The sequence below is a fragment of the Cryptomeria japonica genome, chromosome 4 (genome assembly GCF_030272615.1).
Source record: "Cryptomeria japonica chromosome 4, Sugi_1.0, whole genome shotgun sequence".
Lineage (NCBI taxonomy): Eukaryota > Viridiplantae > Streptophyta > Pinopsida > Cupressales > Cupressaceae > Cryptomeria > Cryptomeria japonica.
The window spans coordinates 456,606,573-456,629,819 of record NC_081408.1 but is presented as its reverse complement, the minus strand read 5'-3'; the positions used below and the strand labels follow the sequence as shown (position 1 = coordinate 456,629,819).

Genomic DNA, 23,247 nt, shown 5'->3' with positions numbered 1-23,247 from the left:
TGATGTTTGGATTGTGGAATGCATGTAATCATGAAGTCTACCATTAGCTTGTAGTTATATCGATAAGGTAGATGATTGAATGAGAGATAAATGAAGTCTCTCATTCAATCATTTATCTTACCGAAGCTACTTAGTTTCAACACTCCCTCTTAGCTAGGGAAGATAACTGGAGACTTATGTAAACATTGAAATGAGCATCACATTTCTCATAATAGGATGTATTACATGACCTTGTAATACAAAGGATCATATCACATATACTTGTGACATGATGTATCACATAATAAGTGACACAGGAATATATCACATCATCTCGTGATATAGATATCACATAACACGTGATATCAGTATCGCATAACACGCGATACCTTGGATATACAATACTGAGAATGTTGAATTCCCTTATATCCAGGTTATGGTATGTGCACTGACATTATGTCACATAATGTCTACCATAACATATCATGGCACATCCATGAGTCAGAATGATATCAAGTCAGCATGATATCAACATTACAAGATCGACACCTTATAATGTTTAATACAAGTGTTCATTGTCTAAAAGATCGTCACCTTTTAGAAATGTACACAGGGAGTGGAGCCCATAAAGTCATAACACGACAAAAGAAGTTTACATTAAACATCTCATATATTAGTACAGATTACAAAGCTAATTATAACTCAATCATACCAAGACCTTTCCTGAAGTGTTCAACTTTCACTCTGGATAGAAGCTTGGTCAGTATGTCTGCTGTCTGGTCTCCTTTACTGATAGTCTGATATACTGCAACTGAATCACATTCCTATCCACCATATCTCTCACATAGTGATAAGGAATGTCTGTGTTTGGATCTATCATGAAATACAGGGTTCACAGAGAGTTTTATACAACTCTGATTATCACAATGAATTATAGTAGGCTTCAGTGGTAATCCAAATAATCCTACAAGTAGTTTCCGTAGCCATACAACTTCTCGTGCAACCATGGAAGCTGCGATATATTCGGCCTCTGTAGAACTCTGAGCTACTGAAGACTGTTTCCTGCTAATCCAAGATATCATGGCTGAACCCAAGCTGAAGCAGCACCTTGAGGTGCTTTTCCTGTCAGTCACACTTCCAGCCCAATTTGAATCAGTGAACCCGTGAAGATCCAAACCAATATTCTCATACATGAGTCCATAGTTAAGAGTGCCTTGAAGGTATCTCATGATATGTTTTACAGCCATAAGATGAATCTCCCTAGGTTCACACATAAACTGACTCAAGGCATTTACTGGATAACAGATATCAAGTCTAGTATTGACCAGGTACATTAATGATCCAATCATCTATCTGTAGAGAGTGGGATCTACCAATGGGGAATATGCTGCTGCCTCCTTTAGTTTGTGAAGATTAGTTTCCATAGGAGAAGTCATGGGTCTGCAGTTCATCATACCAAATCTCTTCAATATGTCTAAGGTGTATTTTCCTTGATTAAGTATAATACTGTTAGAGTTTTGCCAAACTTCCAATCCAAGAAAGTAATGTAGAAGGCCTAAGTCCTTCATATCAAACTCTTTTTCAAGGTCTTTCTTACATTGACCAATAAGGTGATCTTCTCTTGTAATCAAAAGATCATCAACATATAAGATCAATATCAGCATATCACGTTTGACTTTCTTGAAGTAAAGATTCGGATCTACATCATTCTTTGAGAATCCCAATCTCAGGAGATAGCTGTCAATTCTTTCATACCAAGCCCTGGGAGCCTGTTTTAGACCATATAGAGCTTTCTTTAATCTGCACACGTGTCTCTGCATTGTGGATCTCAAACCCTTCTGGTTGTTCTAAGTAGAATTCCTCCTCAATTTTACCATTCAAGAAAGCAGTTTTCACATCCATCTGATGGACTTTCCAACCTTTGGCTACTGCAATGGCTAGTACTGTTCTGACAGAGGTGTATCTAGCAACTGGAGCAAATATCATAGTCTACTCCGTCTTTCTGTGAGAACCCCCGAGCAACAAATCTGGCTTTATGTTTCTCTATGCTACCATCTGCAGCATGCTTGATTTTGAATAGCCACTCGGATGAGACAATGGATTTCCCTTTTGGCCTAGGAACAATTTCCCACACGTCATTTTATAGGATGGATTTATATTCTTCCGACATGGCATCTTTCCAAATTTGATGTTTAAGAGCTTCTGGTACACTAGAGGGTTCTGATTTGGAGAGGTCATTCATTAGGGCTACATAGCTAGTGAATCTTCAGGGCCTCTTACTTTCTCTAAAAGTCCCTGAAGGAGCTGCAAAGTCCCTTGCATCTTCCATTGTTTTGTGAACCCATATGTCATGTCCCCTCTTTAGTATGACATGACACTTTACGTGGATTTGCCTATTCCAGACTCTCGTAGGCAGATGGTTGTGGTGAGAGAGTCATTTTGGCGTTTATTTGGTGAATGGATGGCTCATTATGCTCTTGAAGACATTATATTTTATTATTTGGGGCCAAGATGTTATATTTTTAAATTGAGGTGCACTTTTTATTTTATAAAGTTACTTTTTTATCTAAAAAGTGCAATGAGGCTTTATAAGAATATTATGGATACTTCTAGAAAGTTAAGAGGCTTCTAGAGGAAGATTCTATTATGGATACTTCTAGAAAGTTAAGAGGCTTCTAGAGGAAGATTCTATTATGGATACTTCTAGAAAGTTATGGATACTTCTAGAAAGTTAAGAGGCTTCTAGAGGAAGATTCTATTATGGATACTTCTAGAAAGTTATGGATACTTCTAGAAAGTTAAGAGGCTTCTAGAGGAAGATTCTAAAAAGTGAATAAATAGACCCCATGGGTCTCTCATTTGGCATCGAAGTTTATTTTCTCTAGTGCATCTACTTGAGCATTTGTGGAGCTTGAAGGTCTGCAAGTATTCAGCTGAATCATTGGGAACGATACCTCCCAAGTGATTGCATAACTGAGGGGGTGAAAGATCCTCTGAAGGGTTGCTTTTCGGAATTGGTACTCAGCCAATTCAAGTGTGCTTAATTGGAATCCTATCTTGTCAAGGTTCGATTTAGAGATCAGTTGCAAACTTACATCTTTGTTCATGTATCAATGAATGTCATTGTCTATCGTAGAAAGTCTGAAATAGTGATCAGAAATTAATTGCAACAGTTGTATACTTCAAACTCCCATATTTCTGAAGCATGTATGACATCTATTTGACATAATGTCAATTCTAGTATTGATGAAAAATTAAGTTGTTCCCTTGGTAGTTAAATTGATATATGTTTCCTATATACTTTGCAAATCAGTAAAGTGCTTAGTTGTAGATTGTATGTAACTTGTTGGACAATATTCCTTGAATCAAAATCATCAATTCTTCCATACATAAGCAAGGGATACTACACCATAGAGGTCTTTTCTTAGGAATTTCTTGGGGAGGAATTTGTACTTCATTTTCTTCTGAACACTCCCTCTGAATCTCAGGAGTGGGATCCTCTTCTATGTCTGAAGATGGAGCATAAATTTCTGACTCAATAGAGTATTTAGCCCTTTTGAAGGCTATGTTTTCTTCAAATATTACATCTCTACTAATTTCAATATTGCTATGTCTAGGCACAAATATTCTGTAGGCTTTAGAGGTTTCACTATATCCAACAAAGATTCCTTTTCTTCCAGAGGGTTCTAGTTTTGTTCTTTTCTCTTTAGGTATATGAAAGTAGACAGGGCATCCAAATATCCTAAAGTGAGTGATATTGGGTTTTATCCTTGTGAAAACTTCTTCAGGAGTTTTATCTTCAATGTGGGAGTGAGGACATCTATTTTGCATGTATATAGCAGTGTTGGAGGCTTCTGCCCAAAGATGAGTTTCTAAGTTTTGATCAAGAAGCATGGCTTTGGCTGCTTCTACAATGGTTCTATTTTTCCTCTCAGCAACCCCATTTTGTTGGGGGTTGTAAGGGACAATGAACTCCCTCTTAATCCCAGCTTCTTTACAAAATTCCCTAAAAATGTCTGAGGTATATTCCCTCCCATTATCAGTCCTTAGGATTTTTATTTTCTTTCCGGAAGAGTTTTCAGAGAGATTTGAATTCCTTAAATCTCTTGAGGATCTCTTCAGATTCTTTACGTTTAAGAAAGTAGATCCAGGTCTTCGTGGAGAAGTCATCAATGAATATTACATAATAAAGGAACCCTCCTAATGATGGTACAGACATTGGCCCACATAGGTCAGAGTGAACTAGTTCTAAAACATTGCTTGTTTTCCTAGAACTATTCTGAAAGGAACTCTTAGTATTTTTGCCTAGGGCACACCCCTTACATGTACCAGAATGGTATCGTTTTAACTTAGGCAAACCAATTACTAATTTTTCCATTAAACATAAAGCACGAAAGTTTAAATGACCTAATCTTCTATGCCAAATTTCATTAGAATCTGCAATCTCATGAAGTAGGGCTAGGTTAGATTCAGTACATACCTCGTACAAATAGCCTTTTCTATGTCCTCGGGTTATAGCCTTCTTGATGGAAGAATTTTGTGGCCATACTAGAACTTTACCATTCATGAAGGTTATTCTGTACCCATCATCTTCAAGTGCAGATATGGAGATTAAGTTCCTCTTGATGCCAGGAACGAATAGGACTCCGATGAGTTGGAGAGACATGCTTGTCTTCAGCTTAATGGTGCAGGTACCGACGCCTTTCACTGGATGTGCAGAGTCATCACCAATGGTTACTTCTTCATCAATTTCTTCTAACATGGAATCCAATAATTCTCTATACCCAGTGATGTGTCTTGAAGACCCACTGTCAATGATCTAGGTGTTAGATTTATTGGATACTTGGCTAGAGAGGGCAGAGTAGAATACATGCTTCTCGGAGTCATATTCTTCCCTTTTTACTTTTGCAAATGTAGCTTGTTGTTTGATTCTATTCGGACATCTTGCTGCATAGTGTCCATATTGATCACACCTAAAGCACTGAATGTGAGAGTTGTCTTTCTTAGATGACCTTTTCTCATGTTGGTTCTTTCTCTTCTTGAAATGTTTCTTCTTGTTTTTCTTGTTGGAGTTGGTATTTAGAACATGGAGATCTTCATCTATGTTCTTTTTCTTGATCCCCTTCTTATTTAACCTTGACTCCTCGTGAAGACAATCTGCTCTTAGCCTATCAAATTTCGAATATTTAGCCCTTGCACTAATGCCTTGGATGAATGTTTCCCATGTACTAGGCAACCCATCTAGAGCAATGAGCGTTAGCTCTTTGCTTTGGATCTAATATCCAAGCGTTGCCAGTTCTTCCCTTAGAGCTGATATCCGCATAAAGTATGCATTGATTGACTCTCCTTTGTTCATACTTATATGATTTATTTCCCTTTTTAGAGCCAGGGTTCTACTTGCGTTGTTTATCTCGAATGCACTTTCGAGTGCTTTGAACATATGGTAGGCAGTCTCATACTTTGTTATTATTGGCATAATGTGATTTCTCACTCCATCGACTATGATCTTCATGGCTTTTTCATTTCCCTCAATCCATGTCGATTTGTCAGGTTCATTCTCTGGTTCTTTAGATTCAACTCTTACAAATGATTCAACTTTATTTTCTTTTAGAATCATCTTAATTTTGAACTTCCATGCTGAGAAATTGTCGCCTCCTTCAAGTCTGTCCTCAAATCTGATAGCATTAGCCATGGAAAATGTGATGTTTTTATCTTCAATTTGAACTTCTCAAATTTGAATGCCTTAGGTTCGATCAGCGTGGCTTTGATACCATGTAAATGTTATTCAAATTTATATTCAAATCTAAGTTGTAGGAGTTTTTATAGTCCTTTGTTGTTATTGACTGTTGCTTTTTATGTTTCAGATTGCTGTGGACAACATTGATTAATTTCTATATCGTCTACAACACTTCACACGGCATCTACTTATATGTGATGCCCACCGATCAAGGCATGCCTTGACCGGACATGTCTCTTGACATGTCCGATCAAGACATGTCTTGATCGCTTCATAGGCATCGCTTCAATGAAGCGCGTTACCCATAACTATCGGGTTTAAAACAAGTGCTATATAATGTTTAATAACCGATACCAATTCGGTTCACGTTAAGTGCAATTAACAATATCAACCGATAACAGATCGGTTCATGACAAATGCTATTACATTAACAATCGATAACTAATCGGTTCAAGACAAATGCAATTACATTAACAACTGATAACTAATCGGTATGATGAGATTAATACGATAACTATTTATAGTTATCATATGATAACATCAATCGATGCTATCATATGATAACTATGATAGTTATAATAAATGCGATCTGTTCTATTGCAATCACAGTATATGAAATATGGTCATGGCATGATTGATTAATGATGTTCACATATCAAACTGTGCAATCCGATGTTTGGATTGTGGAATGCATATAATCATGAAGTCTCTCCCTTCGCATTCCATGAGAGCTACTGAATCATGAGAGATTATGCTAGTGAATCGCCCATAGAATAGGCCGCAAAACCTAATCAGTTCTAATATGGTTGTCCCAAATAATGTTACAACTTAAAGTGCTTCTGCCAGGTCCCCATAGAACAGTAGTGCAGCTGGTGCCTTTACCTCTGTCTCTGCCTCCGCTTCTTAGAATAGCTAGAACGGGTGGGAGGCCCCCCCCGGGAATAGAATGACTCTTGATATGATACCAAGGAGATAATTGGTTAAGTGGGCTATGTGAGCCCAAATAAAGAGCACTGGGTCCCCCTACAATTCTATGGGGGCCTCAGTTCATAACTATATCAAGGGTAAGATAGGGTAAGAAGCTGGGTTAGCTGCCTTTCCTCCTGCTGCCCTTGATCCCTCTGCTTTCGTGGCTGCTGTTGGATCTACTGCCGCTACCATTAGCTTGTAGTTATATTGATAAGGTAGATGATTGAATGAGAGATAAATGAAGTCTCTCATTCAATCATTTATCCTACCGAAGCTACTTAGTTTCAACAAACTTCATCTAACATGAGGATACAAAAAGAAACCATACAATTATGTAGAAGAAACAACACATTCCACCATATCTTCAATGAAAAGGATGTTTATTACAAGCCTGGCAACAATTTCTGTCTTCTCCTCCTATTCTACTTCTAACTGCTAGTTGCTATGTACTACTCTCTACTAACTATTAATCTGCTATTAACTTTTAACCTTTACAAATGAGGAGAGCAATCCTTATATAGTGCTCTCAATACAATTGAATGGCTTGGATCAAATCCACATCAATGGTCAATATTGAAAGATATAAACCCTAATTAGGGTTTATTACACCCATTACATAGCATTTAATGCTTGACCAATGATAAAATTACAATAAATAGGACACATGTCCTTCCTTGAATGTTTGACCAATGAATGATGAGGTTAGGTATATCGAACTTGTGCCTCCACATGTTGTCCTCATTGGATGAGTCAAGTGCATTGAATCTGGACGCCTTTACTTGGAATGATGTGATTGGGTTGGTGATAATTAGGCGCCACCTCAGCTACTTGCTCCTTGTAATTCATCACAAGAGTTTGTGATTCGGGAAATATCTCTTGATATTCAACATTTCCAAGCCCGAGATGAATGAGATGATGGTGGGAGATATTCCCAAATTACATTATCTTATCTAACTTGATCACACTTGCCTTCTCCTCTTGTGTGGAAACTCCTTCCTTATGATATCTGGAACTTGTTCTTGCATTGCTCTCCATCTTGAATCTCCTATCTTTGATTACTCTTTTGTTGTACTGGCAACATTTTTTTTGATTTTCGGAGGAAATTCAAGATAGTTGTAAAATTCCTTCCTTTATGGCAATGTCTTCTTCTTTGCATCATTCTCATATCTAACATTCCTGTCCCTTGCGTGCTATCTTGCAAGTTGCCTCTTCATTCCTTTCCTTGATCATTCTTGCAAAATAAACAAGGAAAACAACAAGCATATTAGGATATAAACAGACTTCACATATTTTTCAAACTTCCTAAACTGAAATGCCTTCCCAATAGGGTGAAATAATGTTCTAACATCTGATCTCATGTATGACTTTTATTGATTTTAGGCCTGATCTGGAGCTTGCATTTTGAGGTGATTTCATATCAGCAGGCCTGATTTTCCACCAGTATTGCTGTGGATTTTGATGTGAATTGGAAGACTTATTCATATTGGCCAGGTTTTTTGATGGTAACTAGAAGTTGAGTCATGATGGCCGGACTTTTGAAGGTCAAGTGGAAATGATGCAAGACAGGTTGGGGTTTTGATGGCTAAGTGGAAGTAAGTTGGAGATGGCTGGGCTTTTGGCAAGCAAGTGGAAGTGGAAGGGAGATGGCTGTACTTTTAGGCACCAAGTGGAAGTTGAAGGAAAGATGACTTTTCTTTTAAGTTATTGATCTTAATTACTTTTGCCTTTCATCAAACTCCTTCCTTTACCTGATCAAATATCAATGATGATGCACTTTCACTGCCAAATTAGGGAAATTAGTCATGGCCGGGGTTTTGGGAGGCAACTGGAAGTGCACTCATGATGGCCAGACTTTTGGGGGGGTACTGGAAGTCCGTGGATTTGACCAGCAAGTGTAAGTGGAAGGAAGTGGAAGTGGAAGTGAAAGGGTAACTCACTCACTGCCACTTCCATTTAACATTACCATCAAGACCTTGGTTGCTCCTTATCAAATACTTCTTCTTAGTTGATTGCTCATTACTTCTTGATCGCCCCTTGCCTCCGTGCTTCAACCTAAAGATGTCCACTTGCCTTCTTGACTACTCATCACACTTAAGACTCATACCTTTACGTGGCCTAGAAGTTGCACTGTGGAGCATCACCCAATGATCACCTTGACTTCTATCTATCACTTGGCTTGCACCTATCACTTGAGCTCCTAGAGCTAAGAAGACCTCAAACTAGTTTGGAGGAAGACCTGATTGCTGCTAGATTGCTTGACTTGATCACTTCTTAACAATATGACTTGATTGCATCTCTAACTAGGTAAAGGTTAATAACTAAAAGAAACTATTGCCAAGCTGGATGCCTAAGCTAAGACAACTATGCTACCAAGCAAAAAGTGGGGGTCTCTTTTTGCAATGGGGTGATGTGTGAAAACGTCACAACACTACCCAAGGAACACACATGTACTCACATGAAGGATAATTCTATGCAAGAAAGGACATCATGTTATTAAAAATGCAACTCATATAGGAAAAAGTGAATCCTTAGAAAGAGGAATGAGATAGAAAATTATTCTTGCCCCCCAAGCATAGAGACAAGAATAAATAGACTATTATGTTGCTCATTGAGTATGATTGCACCTGAAATTGTACCACCATGAATGACAATGAGCCCCCAATAGGTAAGCTAACGATGTCACATAGTGAGGAGGAGCAACATAATAGGAACTTGAATGTTATTTGAGATGATTATGAGAAATATGCCATTCATTGTCACATGCTATTTTTTATGATACCTAAATCAATATATTGTTGTATTTTAAGTTGCAAAGCTTGGCATTCATTAGTAAAGCCATGGATTTGATGGTACTTGCAAATAGTAGCAATTTCAAAATGTTGTCTACGTTTCTTTCTCCATTTAGGCCAAAGAGGAGAAATTAAGTTGGCATGAAGAAGATTGCACAAAACATTATCTTGTGGTAATGTCATATTGGAATGAGATGACACGGATTCACTAGACAATGGAGGAGGGGATGTTGACAGAGGAAGAGGTTGGAAACCTAGCTTTTTAGTAGAAAAGTGTGATTTCTCATGACTTTCAAGACTTTGTTGCACACATCCTGTAACTTGTCTATTGTATCCATGTGTATGATCAAGAGAGGATTTTCTCTAAGGTGGAATTGGGTTGAAGTTTGAAGAGGTCCAATCGATATCTAGACATGTGTTATGATAAAAATTTTGAGTATCAAATTCAAGCATCTTAGATTTTCTACAAAAAGGTGTGAAATCTAATGACCCCCAATCATCCTCCAAGAGATCTTCTTTAGGAACATCTTTAGTGGGAGATGGTGTATTTGTTCGAATTGGAGGGAGGATTGTAGGAACTAACAAAGTATATTGTGCTTCAATTTGTATGTTCTTGTCAGCTTCTAAAGTAAACACTTCATTATTATATGTGCAAGGCTCTGCATGATAATCGGGTTGATGGTTCATTCCATCTCGTATAACAATCTTTGGTTTTTGGTGAAGTTAAGAGACATCTTGATGAAGGTGGACAACAACATTACATGAATAAAATTGATTTGATCTTGGTTAGATTCATCATCTTTAGGAGAGAGAGTATTGGAAACATTATAATGATGGGAAACCGTATTATCCTCTTGCTCTAAAGTATCTTCATGACAAACCTGAGGAAAGGGACAATCATATCACATTGATGCTCCATATCTAGGGGGAAGGTTATTGAAATTAATAGAAGGTGAGGTGTTATTAAGGGAATTGTCAATCATATCACCCTCTTTTACCATAATATCATCCTCTTTCACTAAGGTAATCTTATGGGGGAGGGACATATTAAGAGAATAATCAACATCATTCTCTAATGGTTCATCCCAAAGAGGATCATTGAAAGAAGTGTTAAAAATCTTCTTGCATCAATATGTCCTCTTTAGGGAGAGAAAACTTGGGGAGACGAGTCATTGAATGGTTCATAAAGGGGATTTTCATATATCTTAAATCCTCGAAGCTTAGGAACATCCTCTTGCACCAAATAATATTGATGGAGGAGGTACATTTTAGGAGAAGGATGAACATCATTCTCCAAAGCTTCATCTCTAGGAGGGAGATCTTTGAAAGGAGTGTTCATATTCTCTTCTTTCACCACTATGCCCTCATTGGTGGGACCAATTTTGGGAGAGGGTAAATCATAGCCATGAATGAAAGGGAGAACTAAGTTATCATCATATGCATGAAAGGGAACATCATGAACATCTTTAATGTAACTCGAAATTGAACTATCAAAATAAGATAAGAAAATTTGGAATTAGGGTTTTAACGAATAAAATCGCCAACTAACCAAATTAACCATACATTGAAAGAAGGGTGAACCTAATAGATCTAGCCACAATCCAAATAAGGAAAGGGTTGGAATTCTTATTAGATTCACTGATTCATTGCCTCTCCTTTTTAAATTGAAATTGGATTTGTAATTGTGAAATTAGGGCAAAATGAGGGATAATTGAAGTAAATTGACAAATACAGAATGCTATAGATGTCCGACGGAGCCACCAATTGAGATTTGGGCAAAAGAAGATGTTTAGACCCTGTTCCTAAAATTTCGGCCTGATTTTTCAAGATCAGGTAGCAAAAATCTGCCCTAGTCCTCTGAGTTTTTCGTTGTCGAAAGCTGAACCTATTTGTCACTGTTGACATTGCCAAAATTCTCGAGTACAACTCCTACACCTATTTCTTGCACACTGAAAGAGAGAGAAAGATGTTGTGGATAGGGGTTTGCCTAAGTCAAACCTCGGTTTAGGAATTAACCTTGAATGAAATAATGCAAATACCGAAATAAATGTTAAGGAGATATGCCTCATATCTGCAATTGTTGATGATGATGCAATGCTCTTTGAATATAATCACAAATGTTGAATGTAATGGCATGACAAACACATGAACATGAAAAACCCTAATCACACACACATGCTTGCATGAAGATTGATGCTACTTTGCTCCGCAATGCTTGAATGATGAATATGCAGCCTTGAATCTCTGAGGATGCTTGATGATGAATGCTTCATGGATCTGTGAATATTAGGGTATGGAGACTTAGGTTTAAATGAATTGAGAGGATGCTTTTATATAGGGTTCCCTAGTTAAATTACCGATTAGGCCAACCTCCAACAATCATGTGTAGCCACGGGGACGAAATGTCGTCGGTGAGATAGAGAACCTGCCCCATTTCAAATTGGGGCCTATTTAAGGGGGACTAGGGCATTTTGGGGCACCCTGGTCCTCCAGCAAACAAGATTAATACAAAGAGAAATGGGAGAGGGACCTCCAAGATGGGGCCCACCAAATGTTGTTCATGACATCAAAGTTAGAGAATAGGACCAAAATGAACCTAGAGAGGGTGATGGAGATAGGACACGCTAAAGAAGGAGCACAAACATAAGGTGTAAATTGGACCGATTACAATGTACAATGTTACAGTAACTCTCTACTTCCTCTTTATCACCAACCTCTACCACAACATGAGAATGCCCTGAGCTTGCTTCCGTTTCCTCTTTCTTAAAGGCTGCCTTTAATAGGCTTCATATTTCTCTTGCCTCCTATTCCAATAGGAGATTCTTTTCATCTTCCTTTGCCTCTATCATATATGGGCCTCTCATAGATCAACATTTTATGTCCCAAATTTGCTTTTTACTCCAAAGGTACTTATGCTGCAACACTTCTTTCTTTTGGATCAGCAACTCCCTCCTCCACTTCTACTATCACAACCTCTTCTCTTCTTTTACTAATGCCAACTCTTCTCTCTTTCGGAGCATGTATCTCTACCCTCAATATTTTAAACATCTCTAGAGTTCTTTCCTCACATGCCCTCTTTATACTCTCTAAAAGTGCAAGTCTTATTAACCTCAAAACTATCAGTCCTAGATTACTTCTTCTCACTCACTCTTTCTGTTGGTGTTGGAAATAAGCCACACCTGGACCGACGATGGACTGGTCCAAGAGGGGCCAGTAGCTCAGTGGTAGAGCACTCCAGCAGCGTATGGAAGGTCCTAGGTTCGAGTCCTAGCTGGTCCATGTCTCAACACTTTCACACACCAATTGACATTTAGTTTTCATCTCAAACCACTTGCACATGTCCTCTACGAAACAATGTGATTGGAAGAAGTAAAGCTCGACTGATCAAGTGATTTGGCAGCCGCCTAAAAAGAACCTAATATACTCTTAGAACTCCCTCTACCCACTTTCTATTAAATGGAGGATATTCCTACACCTTCTAGCCAACACTCAAACACTCTTTTACACGACACACCCTTTCTAACACGATTTCCTCTCACAATTCCTTGCAATCACAAGATTTATTAACGTGGAACAAATCTACTTTGCGAAGACACCACTGCACAATGAAAGCCTTGCGTTGATGCCACTTGATATGATCTAGGTAAGGGTGTCCAATGAAAGACTGCCTAAATTGGGCAGGCTACAAACTCAACCACAAAATCAAATGCCAATGTAAGCAAAACAATGCTATTCATAGACAGCAGTAGGTTGATAAGAAGCCTAATTCATTACACACTTAATCCCTAATGCTCTGCTAACTATGGATTACAATTACTACTCTCAACATTAGTGTTTCCCACAAGTCCCACACAGATGCGATTCATCCCTCTATTGCACCTTCCTGAGATTTGCATACAGATCTTTGCTTGCAAGCACTTGGATAGCCACACTCTAAACTATCTCCTCTAGGTTTTGAATTCATAATAGGAAAAGCAGTGGGTTTTAATATTGTCGCCCAATAATTGCCATCATTGTTTCTCTTTCCTTCTTGATAAAAAGTACCTATGTTTTATCTAGGGCAATGACACAACTATGATCATTGACTGCTAGGAGTTTCAACAACTACCAAAAGGTAACACCACTAGAAAAACATTTGTCATTTACCCATGTGAATAGGAACAGCTGTCACTTAGAAGAAAGTGAAAAGTTGCAAAAGTCATGGCAGCTGCCAAAAAGATAATGGCAGATGAATGCCACCCAAGCAGGATAGAAGACACACAGGCCCTGTATGAACAGAAATGGATGCCAAAAGGGAGTAAGACAGCTAACATTCTACCCTAAAATCCCTACTTTTGTGCATGCCAAGTGTTTAACAAAATGTCTAATGAATAAATACAACCAAGAGAAATTATGTAGCAACTAAGATTGGTCACACAACTAGGAATGGCTGCACAGCAACTGAAGATCTTGTGCAGCAACTCAGAACTGTTGCACATCATCTAGGAAACGTTGCATTTATCTCTGAGAGCTCTTGCACAACAACAAAGATGTCTTTCTGCTAAAACAGTCTTTTGGTCTTTTTGACTCATTTGGGCATGTCATTTATTCCTCAAAAACCCACACTCAAGGCCAAATTCTCTCGACTTGTTTTTGGTGATGCAAGATTGCTCATTGACTTGGATGCCCCTTCATCACTAGTTCAGATTTGCATGTTTATTGTTCTCTTGCTTTTAACCCTTTTCAGGTGCATGAACCACAGTAGTACTCAAAGGCTAAGGAACACCTTGAGTGGAAAGCTGCAATGTAATCTGCAAATGATGCTCTGATGAAGAACTATAATTGGGAGTTGGTTGAATCACCTTTCAATCAAAGTCCTATTATGCCATGTTTTGCCTAAACCTCCAAAAGCCAAAGTGAGCCAAGGAATTGTGTTGTCATTACTCCTATTTTTCCTTGATACAACCAATTTGTGTTTCTTGAACAAATTATTTCACACTGTTTCATCTTTGTAATAATAATAATGATATAATTGCATTAATTAAATGGCAAAGATAGTGAATCAAAGATTGTTATCCATAAAAATCTTTTAGTTTTGTGACTGTAAATGACATGGTTCTGTTCTCTGGTTTCTATCTGTGCATCAATTAGACTGTTATGTTCACTTCTTTGGCACAAGAGAAAAATAATATCAATTATATTTTAATATCTTGGATGCAAAAAATTAACATAGTTTGTTTTCTTTATTAATTTTCCTCATAAAGGATTTAGCGATTGCCGAGGTGTCATGCTCTCAAGAGAATGCACATGGAGTGATGGAGGAGATTGAGGAGGAGTTGTTATTTCCTCTTGCTGAAATTTGTGTCACGCAACATGAGAAGCTGATTTCATTTCAGGCAACTATGTCTGAGAAAGAGCAGAAATATGTTTCAACAATTTTCTCTCTCCAGGAGGAAAAAAATGAAATCAAACAAGGTTTGGCGAGACAAAACATGTTTGTGGAAACATTATTGCAGTGAGTATTCTGTAGTCATCTACATCTCCATTTTCATGGCAATAGGTAGCCACAGAATTCTAACATTCAAATGAAAACATCACAAACATTCTGCTCTAATCAAATTGATAAAACAACTATTAACACGTAGAATATTACCACACTTTTAAGAAAGGAAAAAGGATTATAATTTTATTTATTTATTTGATTCCAAGGTTTATATAATTTTTCAGGGACTTTGACGAGATGGGTAAAGCTATGGATTATTGTAGGCATAAGCAAAGGCACCTGGAACAACTTCTGGAGGAAAAGGAATCAAATCTACAACATTTGATATCAGAAAAGAAGGATTTGATCAATAAATTTGTCACCCTAGGCTATCATGCAGTTTTTGAATGGGCTAAGCGAGAGGGTAAGTTTCAGAATTCAGTGGAAGTTGGACCTTCTAGATGTAATTCTTTAGAATGTGAGAATGGATCTATACAAAACAATAATACACAGGGTCCCATTCCAAAAACTTGTGTAGCCATACATGATATTACTAAGATTATCAATGGTGATGAAGAAAACATTTTAAAAAGGCTAGCCTTATGTCAAGAGAAGAGACCTAATTTAGTTGTTGTCACATTGAATGGAATAATAGAGGAAGGACTGTCAAGTTTATCTTTAGTAGTGGACAGTGGTGTCTTTGCATTGCCTTCTGCTGTTGTCTATTTCTGGATTGGTGTAACTGGCCGCATGGTTCGTTATGTTTCAGATACTGTTATTAACAATGTGAAGAGATCATCTATTGGCTTGTGTTTGGGCACTTAGAATTGCATGATCATCCGGTAGATCATAAACTGTACAGATTCCTATGCTGTCGTAGAATTGGATAACTTTGAAATTCATGATCCAGAATTTTGAAGAGAAACTTCCTGATTCAGAAAAGGTTGTGAAACTTTTGAATGCCACTCAATAGATTGCAAAGTGCATCTAAAGATACGACTATGCTCTGGGTTGTATTTCAATTTGTCACGGTATTGTGTAATGGATGTAAAACTTTAACCAGCACCCAATAAGACAAAACAGTTGGAAACTTGTCCTTGTCAGAGAAGAGATTCGGAATGATCTGTCAGAGAAGATACTTGGATTAATCTGTCAGATTGAGAAGAGTATTGGAATATGACTTAGAAAGTTCCCTTGGTGAACACTGTTATCTCTTCACTATTTTCTGTTGTTTCCCTTGTCTGAATTATTGTAGTTAGTCACGTTGTTCATAAAATATGTTTAAATTGTTATTTCAAATTACATATCCCACCACTTGCTTGTTTGTTGGAGCCTTTATGATTTTTGATCCACACATATTCTGTATTACCATCAAGAAAATGATTTTTTTTGCAAAAATAGATTGTCCTGATGCATAATGTTGTGCTTCAAATATTCTATATTGGCTTTCTTTTCTTTTAAGGTGTGAATTAGTTTTTGTATTACAATTTGAAATTGGAAAGGAAAATGCTGCACTTTTGCCCAGGGTTCAATCAGGTATAGCAGTTTTTAAGCATCGTTGTCTGAAATTGAGAGTTTATGTAGGAAATATATGATCAATATCAGAGTGCAAATGCTAAATGTAAATCATTATTTGATGTTCATAGAGACTGCTGATTTATTATGAGGGTTATTTCAATTCACTCAAAAATAATTTTAGCTCAAGAAAATATGGTTGATCAAGTAGTTGCTTCTGGATTTGATTGTCTTTTTGCATCAACATTTTGGATGACACTCTGTGATCCATCATCAAGATTTAAGAGTACCAGAAAATTTATATTTTTACATCTCCTGGCACTCTCTTACATCCTGATGATGGATCACGGAGTGTGATCCGAAATGTTGATGCAAAAAATGAGACACGATCAAATCCAGAAGCAACTACTTGATAAACTAATGGATTGTGGAAATCTGATGAAATTAAAAGATGGATGAACTAAAACATTGGTTATTCGTTAAATACTGGAGGCAAATATTGTTGATATCAGGACGCAAATGCTAAATGCAGACCATTAATTATATGATATTCGTGATGACTGCTAATTTGTTACGAGGGGCATTTCAGTTATCATTCTAACAATAATTTTAGTCTAGGAAAAGTTGGTTGCAATAAATTATTGGAGACTATTAGTGGTAATAAAATAAAAAAATGCTACTAGATGTACTTTTTTCATTGTTGTTAGGATTTGCATTTTTTCATTGCTGTTAGTATTTGCATTTTTTGATCATTCTGTGCCCATTCATTTGAGGGTATATAAGGATTTTATATTTCAATATTTTTTTTTTCTTTTTTCAAGCCATTGAACTTTGTTCAGGCTAGGTTCTTGTATCAAACATGTTGATGAATCAATTCAACGTTAACTATATTAATTCCGTATTTTATTATTATTTATTTTCACTAATTCTGTTCATTATCAATTGTTGTTTTTCAAGATATGGGCATGTTAATGCTAAATTTTCTTGCGTCCTTTTAGCAACAATCAGATGCTTAAATTTGTGAGACTTAATGTAAGAAACTTGACAAGGAAGCCCACAAACCTTATTGTAAGTGACCTCTTTGAATCCTGGCCATTCTCCGAAATGAGTTAAATAGTGACATATATTAGGATATGTGGAATGATGTAGTTATGGTTCCAATTGTACAATATCTGTGATCAATCTATTAGAACCACGAGAATAATATAAATGGACTCTATTAGAACCACGAGAATAATGTAAATGGACTTAAGGCATTGAGCTCCTTGAAAGTTTAGGATTCCTATTAGTTATTTTTCTTTCTTTTTTCTCAAAGTAAACACATGAAAATATAGATGATGCAATAAAAATGGAGATTAGTAAAAAATCAATATGAGTTCATCTAAATAACATATTCAACTATAAACATAATGAACTCAAACCCTTATGTATCTGGGTTTCGGGTCCCTTAAAACCTGTTTTTAATTAATCAAAAACATATTCAACTATAAACATAATGAACTCAAACCCTTTCAAAACATATAAAGAAAGATTAGTAAATAAGAAGCAAGCTTAGGAGCAATAAACAAAACAAATATTACATCCCTCATGCATCATGCTTTAGTTCTTCCTTGTCCTCCTCCTCTCCAGATCTTGCTGCTATGTGAAGTATGCCCTCAACTTGAGCACTAGCACAAAAGGATGTCAAATGGAGAATGGGAGATGGTTGATGATAGTCAGGTGTGGATGTTTGAAGATGTGAAAGGAGTATTAGATGTCAAATAGCAATTTCAACTAGTGGAAGAGCTAAAACATTATACAAAGACTTCCTTCAAACAAGCATTCAAGAACAAAGTAACAATGCATATGGATAACTCTTGTGACCCCTAACAATGAAGGAAAGAACTCTATTTATAGGGAAAATAGGTAAATAAAGGGTTGAGATTGAATTGTTTAAGTGTTGATCCTTAATCCATGTGCTCTCTCTTAAGCCAATCACATGTTGACAAGTGTCAACAATGGAAGGCTTGAGTGGAGGGGGGGACAAAACATTAAATGCTTGAAGACTTGAAAGAAGCCATTAGAGGCTTAAGAGGACTTTGAAGGAAGCCATTAGAGACCTAAGAAGACTCTAGAAAAAGCCATTAAAAGCTTGAAGACTTCGAATGAAGCCTTTAAATGCTTAAAAAGACTCTAGAAGGAAGCCATTAAAAGCGTGAAGACTTTGGAGGAAGCCATTAAAGGTTTGAGTTGATGGGTTTTGGGTTAACCTTTGGTTTAGGAATGTGCAAACCATTAAAAGGTGATTAGGCCAATGATAGAGGGTTTAGAAATGATTAAGAGGAGGGTTAGTGTGCAACTTGCATTTTCTAGAAGATGCAAGTGGGTGAGAGATTTTAGGATTTTAAATAAATATTCATTTATTTAAGTGTGAGAGAGGGGAGTTTTATGATTTTAAATAAATATTAATTTATTTAAATGTGAGAGATGAAATTTTAGGATAAGATGAATTAATTAAACACATATTTTGTTTATTTAATTAATAGTTAAATGATCGTTAAATAATCAAATTATATCAAATTTCTATTTAATTAAGTGGACAATGGGTGTCTACAATAGATATCACAACTTTCTATACCAAAAGCAATGGACATGATGTAATAGTTGTGCAAATCAACCAAGAGACTAATAATGATATTATAAAAATTCAGAGCATACAACCCAACCTAAGAATGTTACAAAATATTACAAGATCATTCATGTTGAAGGATTGTGGATTGGGGGCGATGCAAAAAGGATTTGGCTTTTGTACTTCTTGAAAGGGTTGAAAATGTAGTAGGCAATGGCATAATGCTTTTGTAAACTCTCTAGGCTCAAGATTCAGATGTCTAATTAGCAACCCTATTGATTTTATCTTGCTTATGAATACATATTTTGTTCCTAACAATGAATTTGATATTATAGTGATGAAATGAATGAACAAATCTATAATATTCACTCAAAATTAGATTTACTCTAAAACCTAAATGCCCCTTAAAATGATTTTGTGGGGGTCCTATTTTGTAGCCGACAAAATCTAGTATCATTGTCAGTCATATGGAAAACCACATGAGATCCTCAATAATTTCCATCTAAAAAATTGTTGCCTTATGAACAATTATACACCCTAGATGGTTTTTTTTGGCTAATAGGTACAATAGTTCCTTTCTTAGGTGTTCAATCTTTATTTACAAGGTGTTCATTTTTTATTTACAAAATTGCTACTTGTGTTTTTAATCAAATAATTATATGCAATGCTTGCCTCTAAAGTGGCACTTGGTAATTTAGCATTGCGTAATATGTATTTGGAACATTTTTTTTTAAGGTTCAATTTGATCTTCTTTATCTATTTTGGTAGGGCAATTTGGCATTCTTTTAGTTCTTTCTCGAAATTGGAATTTCTATTATTAACTATAGTTAATTTATCTTAATCTTCCACAATCTTTTTTTGTAAGACAATTAGGGAACTCTACAAATTCTTTGTTAGTGCCTCAATTTTATCTCTTTTAGAGAACATCTTGTAGATAATTTATTGTCTTATTTTTATTTGATTCTTTTTCATTTTATTTCCATTATTTGCTTTAAGAACTTAATCAATTCATCTTTCTCAATAAGAATTTAATTTTTTATATTATTTATTATTTTTGCTAAGAAATTAAAAGCTTAACTTTCGAGAGTTAAATTACCTAACATAACTCTCAAGCTTCAAAAGGTGACTTTGGCTCTAGGACTTATTCTAAGTGTTAAGTGTGGGAGATTTCCCTTTTTTAGAGCTTTAGAGGATGGGATGTTTAGAGCTCAAAAAGGTTATTCTTCTTGTTGTAGATTAAGAAATTAAATCTTTGATCTTATGATGGAATGTTAGCCATTAGACTTGAGTGGGTAAGGATTTGAATAACTTTTTCATCCATTTGTTCATCTCCAAAAGGTGATTGTAGAATGCCGGTATTGGATCAAGCCATGCAAGATGAACAAGTGCACACTCCCTGTGAAATGAAAACACATAAATACAATGCAAGAAGGGACAAAAAATTGTATAAATCAACATGTCAATTAAGACAAAAAAGAGATGTGCATATAGCAAAGAATGAAGCAACTACCAACATAATTAGTGGAGAAGACCAGGTAGTCAATTCCCATTAATAAAGACGGGTGTCACAATTGGGTAAGTGCTTTGGGTTCATCCCAAGTAGGTCCCGAGATAGATTCTCTCCCTGTAGATTACTTGGTAGTGGGCTTGTTTAGGTTCAATCCATCACCTCAAAGGGTATAGGGGGGCTCATCCTCTCTAGAGATATTATTTGAGTCGTTGGGCTTACTTGATGATTCTTCTTGGTTAAAAAAAAAGAGTAGTGGCAAGTTAACTTCCCCAAAACTCACAAGAGGTGGTGACTTAACTATCTCTATTTAAGACACCTAACTAGGCTTAATGCCATATGTATAACTATGTGTTATAATGCATAAAGTACATATGCTAACACCCACACCCCCTTAACCATACTTCACTTGGGTGGACAAAATAAAATTGAATCTTGACAACTAGGCTTGATAAGATACCCAAGTAAAATGCAATCTCTCATAAAGTGGAGAAAGGGAGAAAATCTAGTGGGAAAAAAATCCCTCCCAAAAGAGAGAAGATATAAGAAAAACACTCTCTAAAAGATGAGAATAAAACAATCTCATGCGAGGAAAAATTCCCCCACAAGAGAGAACAAGAATAGAGATTGTGCATCCCCCCTCAAAGTATAGTCTGCTGCAATGATGGTAGATGCTTGACATTGAATGTTGAAGATTATTCGATCTCATTGAACAACTTTCCTCCCCTTAGGAAGAAACAAAACCAATAATATATGTAGGCTTTCTTCACATCTTGAAAGTAAGATGAGGGAAGAAGATGAAGATGTGTGGTATCTCTGAATTATGCTCAAGTCTCCCCATTTCAATGATGAAATATGCCACAATCAAGTCAAGTGTTCTAGGGCCTATTGATGAAGATGACAATCCAAAACTTTGTGGAAAATGATGTAGAACACTATCCAAAGAAAAAGATGGCTCCTCCAAATGTTGCTCAAGGCTCTCCACACTAATGCCAAATTGTGACAAATGATGAGGTAGAGAAGGAACAAGAGGGTCTAAATGCTCCCCTAGAACATCTAAAAAGATGACGCAACTCTATAAGAATTAACATCAAAGAGAATACGAATATACTCAATGGTGCCCTTCAAATTTTTAATATGTGACTCAATAACTTTGCAATATCTAGCAAAGAATCATCCTGCAAAGTTGGAACTAAAATATTAGTAACATCTTATTGAATTGAATTGATAGCTAAAGATGTGGGAGGTGGAGGAGATGGAAGCTTAGCATAAGTCTTATGAACCAATGTGGATTAAAGTACACATATATTCAAGTGACCAAACTTCTCCTTAGGTATATGATCTAGTCTAGATGCATGGGAGTGTAAATTGGTCAATGGTACTACAAAGATCATCTAGAAAAAAATACGAAAAGGCATATAATCGAGATGAATGACCAACTACCCCAACTACAAAAGCCTCTCTACTCTACAATCTAAAAGACTCTAATAAACACTAAATCAAGTGTGGACTCAACAATCTTTCTTATCCCAATGTGTATAATCTAATAGATTGATAGGAGATTAATTGAAAGAGAATTTACACTTAGAAAATTTGTGAATGTTCCACTTTCAACTTTAATAGACCATCTCATTGTAATCGATATTGGATGATCATCATTTAAAGTGGTAATATACAAAATATGAGGCTTTAAGGAAGAAAACTCAAGTTTTGACGATCCCATGTGGTGTAAGGAACTTTAGTCAATGGTCCAAAACGTGATAGATGATAATGTAGTAGCAACTAGAGCCTTACCCTTGGTTTTATCTTTATTGTTTTCCTTTGCCTTAGTAGATTTCTGAGTTAATGTGGATTCTTTGATAGATTAAGGGATCCATATGTTGTGCTTCTCAAGAAGATGTGTGAAGTGGTCAATCTACTTCTTCATACATTTGTGTGCATCATGCCCAAGTTTCTTGTAGTAGGAACACTCAACTTTTTATTTTTTATTTTTCCCTTGGTTAGAAAAGTGACAATGTTGGTTTTGGAGCATTCTAATTTTCATTCTTTGTTAGTCTCCTCATTCTATGAGTGTTTTTCTTTTCCCCTTTATTATTATGTAAGTTATTTTTTGAAAACACAATGAATGCAAATTGGTTGTTGTGTGTTTCTTATATGCTTCGAAGAGATTGTTTATCTCCTTTGAGGCATAGAGAGGTCACATATTTCATCTTGTTGTAGATAGTTTGAGGCCAACCTATGCATAAGAAAGGGACATGATTTGTGATCTAGGCGAGTTTACATCTCCATTCTATATGCTTGCAACCAACATGATCTTATCTCCATGAGGGTGAAGAGCAAACCTATAGTTTAGGTTGGAGAAAACTAAAAAACAATGTGTGCAGAAGCATTGTGATATGTGTGGATCATGATCTTTATTTAGGCTTGGAGACCTATGGTTTAATTTGTGTTAGTGGCTTGATGTTAATGGGTGTGTTGAGCCTTGTCTAGCACATGTTGGAAAGAAAGTCACGCCATTGACCAACAACAAGAATGCCACTTAAACAACAAAACTTATAAATTAGCAAGAGAGACATGGCATTGAAATGACACAATATCGTCCAAACGATAATCAATTTAAATCTATTAGGTAGATGCACTATTCACCTCCAAAAAGGTGAAATTTGTTGATGTAAGCATTTA

General features: G+C 36.3%; 1 protein-coding gene across 1 annotated transcript in view; it reads left to right on the top strand.

Moving 5' to 3' along the window:
* Positions 1-16,234, top strand: part of LOC131077373 (uncharacterized) — a 64,773-nt gene extending 48,539 nt beyond the window's left edge. Inside the window, exons 2-3 of the mRNA XM_058014860.2 lie at positions 14,718-14,968; positions 15,181-16,234. Of these exons, the coding sequence (XP_057870843.2) occupies positions 14,718-14,968; positions 15,181-15,760 (831 nt within the window). The 3' untranslated portion in view covers positions 15,761-16,234. The remainder of the gene's footprint in view (positions 1-14,717; positions 14,969-15,180) is intronic.
* The last annotated feature ends 7,013 nt before the right edge of the window (positions 16,235-23,247 follow it).